This window comes from Delphinapterus leucas, unplaced genomic scaffold, assembly GCF_059928025.1.
Source record: "Delphinapterus leucas isolate spDelLeu-1000000601 "Yukka" unplaced genomic scaffold, BTC_Dleu_Yukka2 spDelLeu_asBTCV2_sq25, whole genome shotgun sequence".
NCBI classification, from domain to species: Eukaryota; Metazoa; Chordata; class Mammalia; order Artiodactyla; family Monodontidae; genus Delphinapterus; species Delphinapterus leucas.
The window spans coordinates 5,621,197-5,633,242 of NW_028322234.1; the positions used below are offsets into that span (position 1 = coordinate 5,621,197).

The 12,046-nt window shown below is 52.0% G+C and overlaps 1 protein-coding gene across 1 annotated transcript; it reads left to right on the top strand.

The window, feature by feature from the left end:
* The first annotated feature begins 1,532 nt into the window (after positions 1–1,532).
* On the top strand, positions 1,533–11,809 carry LOC111166707 (cytochrome P450 4F11-like). Its single transcript, XM_089905877.1, has 9 exons — positions 1,533–1,600; positions 2,456–2,654; positions 7,732–7,876; positions 8,483–8,536; positions 8,629–8,756; positions 10,173–10,294; positions 10,633–10,657; positions 11,226–11,429; positions 11,771–11,809. Exons 1-9 carry the CDS (start codon positions 1,533–1,535, stop codon positions 11,807–11,809), a joined length of 984 nt encoding a protein of 327 aa, XP_089762003.1.
* Positions 11,810–12,046: the final 237 nt, after the last annotated feature.

The following is a 12,046-nucleotide window of genomic DNA, read 5'->3' on the forward strand; positions in this document are numbered from 1 at the left end:
TAAAACATAAAATCTGATTCGGAGGTATAATCCTGCAGCAATGATCTGTCACTTTGTAATGAACAGCCCCCAAAACTTAGTGACTTAAAACAGTAACTATTTTCTCTTATGATTCTGCATGTCGACTGAGCTCAGATGGATGGTTCTTTTGTACCATGTGATGTCGCCCAGGGCTGTGGTCATCCGGAGGCTCAGCTGTGCTGGACCATCCAGGTGGCTCCCTCACGTGGGTGGCAATTGACACTAGCTGTTGGCTGAGAGATCAGCTGGGGCTGTTGATCAGAGCTTTTCCATGGGGCTTGGGCTTCCTTATCACATGGCGACTGGGTTCCAAGGGGAAGTGTTTGAAGAGCAAATGTAAACTTAAGCTACCAGTCCTCCTCGAGGCCCATAACTAGCATGGCACCACCTGACCACACAATGTTAGTTAAGCAGTAACAGGCCAGTCGAGATTCAAGGAGAAGAGAAATAAACTCCTCCTCTTATTGGGGACAACGGCAGAAAATTGCAGCCATCACCTTTGCGGGTTGGAGCCCGAAGTTCTGCATCTCCTAGATGCTGCTGGTAAAACCAATGCTGCTGGTCTGAGGACCACATTTTGAGGAGCCAGTTCTTAGCGTTCATGGCTATAAAGGTCCCTTTCTTCCCTAAACAGTTAATGAGCGCCCATCATATGCCAGGATTCACTTTCACTAGTGTTGTCTTGTTGAATTACTTCTCCGTGTGGCTGGAGGGAGTTATTGCACCTCTCTGGACCTCTGTTTCTTCTTCTTTCCCTCTGCTTCTCCCGACCTCTATCTGACTAGCCCTGCTGCCTCTCACCTACCTAGCCCTGCCCCTGGCTCTTCTCTGGATGGACCTGTCAGCAGGTGGATCCAACTCAGCAGAGGAGGGAAAGAATCTAGGGCAGCGCACCCAAACTTGCTGAGGGCTCCAGGATTAGCCACCTGAAGCCAGATTGGGTAGGCCTGGAGGGAATGTGGGGTGGTGGTGGCGGTGGTGGTGACATTTGGGCATTTTCCCCAACATTGTATTTGTTGCAGGAAGACTGTCTGTCCAAATCCTCTCATTCAGCAGCTCCATCCTTCAAACTCACCCTCATCTTGGAGCCTGACCATGAGGAGACCTCATGGGGGCTGAGACCACTTTACAGGGAAATTTGGGAGCACGATCTGGATGTGATGTGTTCCCTTTAATGCTGCCATCCCATTTCCCAGGTGGGAAGGCTGAGCCCGGAGAGGCTCGGCACAGCCCACAGTCACAGTGAGGATGCTCACTCAGGATCTCCCAGCTCTGCCCTCCCCTGTATGGACCCTGTTCTCTCTCTTGGCCCTCTTCTGATTGGACCCTTTATCCGCTGAATCTGATGCAGGTAATCCCCAGCCAGGCTGGTTTCTCTCTTCCTGCTTCAGCAGTCATGTCTCGACCTAGGCCCTGGGCTGCTTGGAGGAAGGACTTGAACACCTTCCAGGCTGTGTGCCCCGGAGGGCAGAGGCTTCACGCCTCTGAACTTCCCAGTTCTGTGCTGAGAGATGGTGCATGACGTCTTCCCGGCCCACGCATGGAGAGGAGCCCTGGAGATGTTTGGGGACAAGACTGGGCAAGGCCCTGCTCACCTGGCACCTGAACATTCATGATTTTACTTGTCGCACCCTGGCCTTGGAAGGGCAGGGCTGGCTGTAAACTTGGGGGCTCAGGGTCACCTTTGCCCATCCCCCAACAAACCCATGTGGGAGGTGCTGAGTCCTGAGAGTGCAGTGTCTGCGCCATGTGACCCTGAGCTGGTTCCTCTCTGGCCTGCAGCCTCGGGTTTTAAGTCTTGGGCAGACGCCAGGCGAGGAGGATGCAGCCAGGCGTGCAGGGATTGGCTGACTCGGCCAAGCCCAGCCTCCCTCAGTTCAGAGGTCGGACCAGGGAAAAGGCCTCCCAGGAGGAGGGCAGAAGAAGTTGTGATGGACAAGCTGCTCTGACAGAAGGTGCCAGGCTAGTGTTGGCGGGGCTGAGGATTCTGGCCTGGGGCAGGAAGTGTATGCTACCCTAGACAGGGTGGCTCCCGGGAGACAGCCGGCCCCAGGGATGATGGTTTCCTCGTAACTGGAGCCCCTGACAACCTTCCATTGATTCACCACTGATTCAGTTTGGGCATTTCTTCATTCGTCTCTTCCTTCCTTTCTTTCTTTCCTCCTTTCTTTCTTTCTTCCTTTTGTTCTTTCTTTCTCTTCTCTCCCTCTCCCCCTCCCCCCCCTCCCCTCCCTCCCCCTCTGGGTCTCCCTCCCCTCTCCCAGACCTTGTCTGCCTTCTCTGAGCCCTTCTTGCCCTGTCCCCAGCACTCACCCTCCCTGCCCCTCTCTCCCTTGCTCCTGTCCCTCTATTTGTCTCTGCCTCACAGCTCACCATCATCGGCCCCCGTTCCTTCATCCTCAGGAGCTCACCCTCCACCGCGTCTGCCCCACAGGATGCTGCAGCTGAGCCTGTCCTGGCTGGGACTCGGGTCCTTGGCAGCCTCCCCGTGGCTACTCCTGCTGCCGGTCGGGGCCTCCAGGCTCCTGGCCTGCAACCTGGCCTTGACCTACACCTGCTACAGCAATTCTCGCCGCCCCCAATGTTTCCCGCAGCCCCCAAAACGGAACTGGTTTTGGGGTCACCTGGGCCTGGTGAGTGTGGATAGCAGGACGGTCTGCGGGATCAGAGTGGATGGATTTCCTGAGGGTTCAGGAATGGGGCTCAGGGACCTGGGGGTCTGGGATTGGGCTGGGGTCTAGGGTGGTAGAGAAGTGAGGGAGACCTCTTGCCTCACCCCCCCCCCCACTGGGTCCAATCCTGTCCTCTCTGTTCGCTCTATGCCCAATATTCTTACCTTTCCTCACCCCAAGCCTGTTCTGGGTCGTGTTCCCGCCTGTCTTCCCCACATTAGTGCACGTCTGAGGGGATCCCTGCATGGGCTGCAGAGAGCTGGGTCCCCTGGTGGCCTCACAGTCCCCGCTGCTCATCTTGAGGCCTCCTCAGGGCCACTGTCTGAGGTCTGTTCCCTGGCTGGCACATCTCTGTTGGCCTCAGGCCAGTGTCTGCCCCTCTGTGGGCTTCTGCTTCCCCACAAGAATTAACTAAGACCTCCACCCCATCTTCCCCGCATGGGGGCACAGCTGGGTTGGAGGAGATGTGTGGGCAGTCTCTCCTCCCCTTCCTCAGGCACCTTCATTTTTTCTATCTTGCCTTCCACGCCCAAGACATATCAGTGAGCCCCACTGCCCAGTTTGGATAAAGGTGAACCGCTCCCCCTTTCAGAAGGAATCACTCTGCCCTAATGGCCAAAATTCCTGGGTGGAGGCTTCTGGCCCACTTTCTTAACCTCAGCCCCAGAGGCCCTTCCTCTGTGCTGCATCAGCCTCCTTTTTGCCACAATCCACAATCACACTTAAGATTTTGTCATCACCCATAAAGGCGCCACCTCCAAAGCCATTGATCTGAGGGCTACATTCTCTGACCACAACCCCTCTTCCTTCCATCTCCTTTTTTTTCCTCCTCTCCTGTCCTAGACCCTGCCAGGATGTCCAATCCCCTCTACACCCCAGTTTAATGGCTTCCTTTCCATCCTACTTCCTTGGATACATCTAGCTTAGTTTCTCTTCCTTTGCACATGGGCTGAAGTCTCTTGCCAACTGGGCCTTCCTTCATGGCTCTTTGGAGAAGCTTTGCCTTGTGTGAGCTCAACCCTTCACGTCCTCTGATCTCTTATCCACGGTGATACTAGAGAAGGTCACAAAACAGGTCAGAGGGGTGACATGTACATCCCCACCTGCCTATTTCCAATGGACTTCATTCTGCACAAAACCTCTGGTCTGCTTGAGCTGCTGTCTCCTTGTGCACAGAGATGCTTTTACTCATTGCCTCCCTTTCTCTGCTTGCTCTACCTGCTCCAGTCCGGTCCCCATCTCCATCATGCTCCTGCATGATGGCTGTGACTTCTAGGTCTCCAAATCCCATGGACTCTGTTGGGCCCCATCTCATCCACCTCCCAGCAGCTCTCTGAGCTTGTGGACCACCCTTTCCTCCTGGAACCTCCTTTTCCTCTCGGCTGCTCCTTTGCTCCACCTTTGCATGTGGGAAAGCCCCAGCATCCTAACCCCTTCTCCTTCTTCTCTCTATCCTGAGGCCATCTCCTTACCCAGAGCTCCAACTCCTAAGTGGACTGTCAGTTCCCTCCATAAGTGAATTCCAAGTTCACTTCTCTCCTGAGTCCAAGGTTATGCATCCAGCTCCTTCCTCCTCTCCTCATGTGGGGGGTCTTATAAACACTTCATTCCTTGGTCAGAATCTGAACTCATGTCTCCCTCCCCAACCCTGCCCCTGCCCTCAGTCTAGTCCATCCTTCCAGTCGCCCACATCCCATACTTTGTGGCCCCTGAGCCTGCCCGTTCCTCTCACCCATGCATCTGGTCCTAATGTGCTTCCCCCCAAATCTCTCCTCAATGTCACCTCTCTGCATCTTCTGTCACCCATGGCCCCATCCACCATCATCTTTCTCCAGGAAGCCTCTCCCAGCCTGCTCTCTGGTCTCTTCATTGCCACTGTTGTACCCTCTTATCCACTCTCTCTTTAGCCCTGGAGAGATTTTTCTGAAATTCAGTTTAGATCATGCCACTTTTTGGCTGAAAACTGTTCACTGACTCCCTATTGCTCTGAAGATAAAGACTAAATGTTTTCTGGATCATCCCGGCTGTCCTCTTCAGCCTTGTGCATGTCATGGTCACTCTGAGCTCCTGTTTTATCTCCTCAATGAACCAAGCCCTTCCCACCGCAGGGCTTTTGCTTGTGTTTCTCTTTTGCCTGGAAGCACTTTCCTTCCTGCGGTTACCCAGTGGATTCCTCCTTATCCATTTTCGGCTCAAATATAATTACCTTCTCTAAGCCTCCCTTGACCCCCACCGCCCCCAGACCCTGACCTATGGCTTAGCCCTGCTCATGCTTAAATAGTTAATTGTTCAATTATTTGTTTATTATCCATCTCTCCCACTAGATGGTAGTTCTGGGGACAGACACGATATCTACAGTGACCCAGCCCAGGGGCTGACATACAGAAGGCATTTAACAAATGTTTGATAATGTTGTGGTGGAGGCCTGGGTAACTTGCCGTCACTTCCCTTTGTTATCCAAGGCCAAAGGCACGAGCGTCCAGCTCCTCTCCTCTCCTCCCCCAGACCAGCTCATCACAGAACGGTATGTCCCAAGTTCATCGTAAAGTTTGCCTGAGATCATGGGTCTTGGGATGTTCTCAGAGAGCCCTGGAGGCAGCGGGAATGTTACAAAGTTACCACAGTTCTGATTCTCCCTCCAAGGGCTTGACTGTAGAGGTTGGTCTCAATCGCTCTTCTCTCCTACAATCTCTCTTCCTGTGTGACCTTGGCTGAGTCCCTCTCTCTATTTGGACTGATCTCATCAAGTGCCTCAGGGTCCTCAGGGAGGAGGGAGCAGGGTACAAAGGTGAAAAAGACTTACGTTCACCTACCTGGCACACCCGGGGGCTTGGATGGGGTGTCCTGAAGGACGGGAAAGGATGCCTCACCAGAAACCAACCCTCCCTTCTTCCCCTTTTGGGGGATATGGCCTCAGCTTCATTTGTAATTGACATGACTTATGGGAGTGTCCACGGGTTCAGGAGAGATAGATAGATAGCTAGGATGTAGTACTATGAGAAATGGATAGATAGACAGGATGTGCTAGATAGATAGATAGATAGGTAGGTAGACAGGATGCACTATGCACAAAGCCTCACCAACAGAAGGGGCTCATAGGTGAGAGGGACTGTCCTGATTGATGGGCAGAGTTCACGTGTGTCCCTTGGGGTCTGCCAGGGCTGGAAGGTCCCAGGACTGTAGACCCTTTACCATGTAGAGAACCGAAGGCTATGCGGATGGGCCAGAACATGAAAGGATGTGGGACCAAAACCCAGGAACAAGTCCTGAGGCTACCTGGCTACCCACAAACCTTTTCCATGGGGATCACCTCCTGTGGCCGCCCCTGGGGCTGGAACCACTCCCAAGATGAGAAAACTCCATTTTCTCGAGCTAAAGTCATCCTCCCTGTGGGCAGAAAGCGTGTCTTCTCCCTGTGCCCTGGGATACATCATTGGGACTTGAAGAGGCTCCAGTACCCTCCCCCAGAGTGAAGGAGCGAGAACAAGAGGAGATTCCCTCCATCTGTGCAGAATCCCACACACTGTCCACTGCAGAGGGTCCTTCTGGAGAGTGATGGTCCTTGCCTTGCTTGCAGGTCCCCCCAGTGGAGTAGGGCTTGAGGGACTTAACTCAGCTGGTGGCCACCTGCCCCCAGGGACTTATGATCTGACTGGGCCCCATCATCTTCCTTATCGTTTTCTGCCACCCTGACATTGCCTGGTCTGTTACCAGCACCACAGATGCCCGCCTGGAACACATGGTACTGAGTGCTGTGGAAGCATCCGAGGGCTGTGAGCCCCTCCCTGCCAAGTTTCTGGGAAGCCCCTGCACGTCCCAGCACTCCCCCTGCTCTTGGGCACCCTTGGTCATCGTTTTCTTTCTTTCATTTATTTGCCAACCCCATTCTGGTGTTCTGGACATTGCTTGGGGATTCTTGGGGAGAATCAGCCCCAGGCTTTGCCATGGAGGAACCTCCAACCTTGGGCATACAGGATTAGAGATACCACTAATCCTGTGTGGTCAGGGTGGGTCTGAGGGAGAGACAGGGGCTGGGAGAGCCCAGAGCGGAAGCAAGGCATCTGCTGTTTGGGCACGCTGGAAAGTTTCTTGGAGGAAGAGTTGTTGGAAGTGGGTCTGGAATAATTAATAGGCATTTTTTAAGGGAAGAAGAGAAAGTGTATCCTCTGGATAGGACTAGCTCACTCAAATGCCTGGAGGTGAAAGAGTGAACACTTGGCTTTTGAGCAATGGGGAGGAGTTCAGTGCAGCTAGAGTGATGCAGGTGAGAGGCAGAGAAAAGGTGGAGAGGAGAGTAGGGAGAGCAGGACTTCAAGACCAGGTAGGGACAGGGGATTGATTCTGAGAGTGGTGGGGAGCCATGGAAGGTGTAGAGATGATGAGAAACAGAGATGGGGAGTTGGAGAGATGGACAGAGAAATAGGGGCAGAGAAAGAGAGAGATACAGAGAAAGAGTGAGGGAGAGAGACAGAGAGACAGAGAGAAGGACACAGAGAGAGATACATAAATGGAGCAAAAGAAACATACATATACACAGATACAAACACATCTATCTATCTATCTATCATCTGTCTATCTATTTATCATCTATCTATACATTTTCCATCTATTCATCCATCCATCTTTCTATCCATCCATCTATCCACCCATCATCTAATCATTTCTCTACCGTCCATCCATTCATCTATTATCTATCTATCATCTATCTATCGATTATCCATCCATCCATTATCTCTCCCCACCTCTTTCCCCCACCCTCTTTCTCTCTCTCCACCATCCCTCCTCTCTCTCTTTCTGTCAAAACACAGGGATGAAGAGAGTAAGGGGACAGAGAGAGGTACATAGAGAGACATGAAAAAAAATAAAGAGAAGCCAACAGAGAGAAGCTGACTTAGTGAGATGGAGAGAAGTATAGATCAATAATCCAGGTAGAAGGGGAGAAGGGGGTGAGTGGGTGTGGTGGGTAGGGGGATGTAGTGAGAAGTTGTAGCTTCTGAGGCCCCCTGCCAGGCCTGGCCTTATTCCCATCCATTCCCAGGTGACGAGCAATGAGGAGGGCATGCGGCTGGTGGAAGATCTGGGCCACTACTTCCGCGAGGTCCACCTTTGGTGGATGGGGCCTTTCTATTCCATCCTGTGGCTTGTCCACCCTAACTTCACTGCCCCCCTGCTCCAGACTACAGGTATCTCTCCCAGGAGCCCCCACCCCAGCTTCTCCCCTGCCCCTGCTCCCAGCCCTTCCCACTCCTGGACAGACCAGGTTGAGCAGGGGAATGGGCAGTATCGACAGAGACCTGCTGGGTAACTCTAGGCAGGTCCCTGGCTCTCTCTGGTTGCCAAAGACTTTTTCAGTTTTGAATGGTGGAAACTCAACACTGTTGGCCTGCCATGTTGGATGTTCCAGGAGATGTCAGAGAGTGCTGGGGCAAGCGTGGTGTCCTTGGTCCCTGTAAAGGCATTTTGTAGAGCACTGGGCTGTGCTTGGGTGTTTAGCACATGTTAGACATGTACGAGCCATGTCAAGGCATGCTGGGACATGTTGTGTCATGTTGGGGTGTGTCTAAGCATATAGGGTTGTGTCTTTGGGGTCTGCCTTTGCTCTACTCTGTGCTACAGAGTAGACCTTGTCTGGTCCCCCCCACCTCCCCCTTCCTCCCTGTTCCTCTGTTCATTGTCCCATTCCAAGCTATACTGGGCTTGGAGGAGAAATGTAGACCCCTCCCTGGGAGCCTCCAGACCCCACCAAAAGTCCTTCCCTCCCCCTCTCCATGTTCTATCTCTCATGTCAGCCACCATCATACCCAAGGATATGTTTTTCTACATCTTCCTGAATCCCTGGCTGGGTGAGTAACTGTGAGTGAAGGGGGTGAGGACAACCTTGAGGGCCCAGGGGAAGGTGTCACCCTTGCTCACTCCTCACGGCTGCCTCTGCTAGGGGATAAGCTCCTGCTGAGTGCTGGTGAAAAGTGGAGCCACCATCGATGCCTGCTGACACCTGCCTTCCACTTCGAGATTTTGAAGCCGTATATGAAGATTTTCACCAAGAGTACAGACATCATGCATGTGAGTTTCTTGAACTCCGGGTCCCAGCTGGAGCCTTAGGAAAAGGGGAGTGGGCTTACACACATATGGTCTGGAATCCTGGCTCTGCTGGATGGCTTTGGGGGTCACTGATTTTCCTCTCGAAGCCTCAGTTTCCTCATCTGTAAAATCGGGATAATAATCCCTTCTTAAAGAGTGATCAAGATGATGTAGTGCAATCATGTTCCTGGCACATAGTAGGTGCTCAGAAGGCTTTAGTTTCTAGTCTGCTTCATGGAAGCTCTGTAAATTCAGGACAGAAATGATGAAGATTGCATAGTAGTTCTTTCTGCATTAGGTACCACCTTAAAACCCATGGACTCGAAAGAATTAGTGTTTATTATTGTTCATGAGATGATGGGTCAGTTGAGTCATTCTTCTCACCCTAGCTGGAATTATTCATGTCTTCGTGATCATGGGTAGGTTCCGAAGACAGCTCTGCTGATCCAGGTTCAGCTTTGGCACACGTCTGGGGCTCGGCTAGCTGTCAGCTGGTTTAGGATGGCCTTGGTGGGACAATGGACTCCTGTATTTGTCTCTCATCTTGCAGTAGGCTAGGCTGGGCTTGACTGCATGGTGGAGGCTGGGCTCCAAGAGAATGAGCAGAAACATGCAGTACCTCTTGAAGCCTGGTCTCAGAACTAGCACATGGTAGTTTCCACCCCCTCTTGACCAAAGCAAGTCCCAGCTCAGCTCAGATTCAAGAGAAACAGGTTCCACCTCCTAATGGAAGAGCTGAAAAATCTCACTGCAGAGTGAGGGTAGAGGGAGGGATAAAGAAATGGGGACGTTTTTGCAATTGTCCACCACTATGATAATGATGAAGATGATAATGGTAGTTAACAATTATTTAACACTTACTGTATATCAGAAATAGTGGGCCAAGTCCATGGCATGTGTTGTCTAATTTATTTTCACAGTCCTATGAGGTAGAGATGATTGTCATTGCCATATTAAAGACGATGAAATGGAAGGTCAGAGAGGTTAGGGAAATTGCCCAAGATTGCTCATTAGTAAGTGAGTTGTGCGTGGTGGAGCAGAAATTCTAACTTGGTTTGTCCAATACCATGCTACTAAAATTTGACACTTGGAATTTGGAATTCCAAATTTCCATTTGGAAAAGCCCAATGGAAAGCAATGAGTTGACCAAGGGCACACAGAACATAAGAGGCTGAGCTGGACCTTGAAACCAGGTCTGCTGACTACCAGCTGTGGGGTCTTCATGTCTTGATAGTAACAGCTTCCGCTCCCACTCAAGCCTTGTCTTCCCTGGAGATAGGTGCTTGGGGCAGAGGACCAAGAGGCCAGGTCTGGGGGAGTCCATCCAGGTGGTTGAGATTGGGGAGGGGCTCAGGAGGGGGAAATCTCAGCCCCAGTTCTGCCCTCTTCTCTGTCCAGGCCAAGTGGCAGTGCCTGGCTTCAGAGGGCAGCACTCGTATGGACATGTTTGAACACATCAGCCTCATGACCCTGGACAGTCTGCAGAAACGTGTCTTCAGTTTTGACAGCAATTGCCAGGAGTAAGTCTCAGCCCAGGGCCTGGGAACATGAGCCATAGACCCAAGGGAGTAGATGGGGGAGGGAGGACTGACCAGGGAAATCAGAAGGGCCTTCCTGGAGGAGGTGGGTCAGAGCTGGACATTGAAGGACAGGGAAAGGGAAAGCAAAGGAGCTATCCTTCCAGGTAGGTAGAACTGTTTGATAAAGGCCAGGAGGCTAGGATGAGCAGAACATGTGTAACATGTGTAACAGTGAGGAGACGCCTTGGGTATGAGGTTGGAGGAGTGGGCAGAGTTATATCGTAAGGACATTCTGAAGTCAGACAAAGAGGATATGGACTTTATCCTGATGTTTCCAGGAAGCCACAGAAGGTCTTTGACCAGGTGAGAGTTGTGGTCAAAGCTGAGCTTGAACATCTGACTTGAGAGAAGACTGATTGTTGTGTAGACACAGGATGTGAGAAGACCACAGAGGGGAGGAAACTTGAGCTTGGTGGAGAAAATGTGGCAGATTTGGGGGAAACTGAGAAAGAATGGCAGGTCTAGATGTTGTGTGGGAGAGTGGAGAGATGAGCATGATTCCCAAGCTCTGCTCTGAGATCTAGGACATGAGGCAGTTCACAGAGATGGGAGGCAGAGAGAGAAACATGATTGAAGGGCTCTCTTTTCTGGATGGGATGTGGTCCTGGGTTACTGACTGGAAGTGCTCCTGCAGTATGAGATCATGAAGGGAGGCAACAGCTTAAAATATGTGAAGCCTAGAAACCAGGAGCTTCCTCCTATCAGGGTTCCCAAGACTTCCTATCAGGAAACAGTCTCTAAGAACAGATGGCCCACAGATATACAATACTGCTTCTTAAGGCTCTCTCTGGTCTGACCCTGTAGGAAACCCAGTGAATATATTGCTGCCATCTTGGAGCTCAGTGCCCTTGTGATGAAATTGACCGAGTAGATCTTCCTGTACCTGGACCTCCTCTACTACCTCACCCGCGATGTGCAGCACTTCCATAGGGCTTGCGACCTGGTGCACGACTTCACAGAGGCTGTCATCAGGGAGCGGCATTGCACCCTCATTAGTCAGGGTTCCCAAGACTTCCTCAAGGCCAAGGCTAAGGCTGAGACTTTGGACTTCACTGATGTGCTCCTGCTGGCCAGGGTACGCTTCTCTGGGATCTAAATTCAAGAGATAGACTGGACCTTGTTTTCAAATGTCAGGTCAAGGAACTTGGACTTGATCCAGAGAGTGCTAGGGAGTCATAGAGGGTGCGTGAGGAAGGGAGGGACAGGTCAGAGAGAAGTTTTAGATGTGACTGTGTAGAAGGCTGTCTGGAAGGAGTAAACAGGAGGCAGGAGACTAGGGAGGAGTCCTGTGGTGTGGGCTCTGGAGATGAAGAGGGAAGAATCCTGCTTGGATGCTGGAGCTTCAGGGACTATCTCAGGTTAGGCTCAGGTGTCCCCAGAACTGGTGTGATTTGGACGATCTTGCTTTCTCTCCAGGATGAAGATGGGAAAGAACTGTCAGATGAGGACACCTGAGCTGAGGCTGACACCTTCATGTTTGAAGGTGAGGGTCCCAGTGTGGGACTACAGAATAGGCAGGGGTCTCTTCATCCCAGGGACTTGGCAGCTGGGCCCTGGATCACCCCATCTTGCCCATCCTTCCCATCGTCTTTGTGGGGGGTGGTGGCGGGGGGGGGACGGGGGGGGCTTAACATGGTGCTGTCCACCCTCTGGTGCTGAAGTAGCCCAGAGACCCAAGCCTGTCTGGCTGAC

Bases quoted from the DNA above. Each gene is read 5' to 3' on its own strand.
- LOC111166707 (XM_089905877.1), top strand. From the start codon at position 1,533: ATGGTGCATGACGTCTTCCCGGCCCACGCATGGAGAGGAGCCCTGGAG. The intron at 7,877-8,482 runs GTATCTCTCCCA...CTCTCATGTCAG, and splicing joins CCCCCTGCTCCAGACTACAG to CCACCATCATACCCAAGGAT. The intron at 11,430-11,770 runs GTACGCTTCTCT...CTTTCTCTCCAG, and splicing joins ATGTGCTCCTGCTGGCCAGG to GATGAAGATGGGAAAGAACT.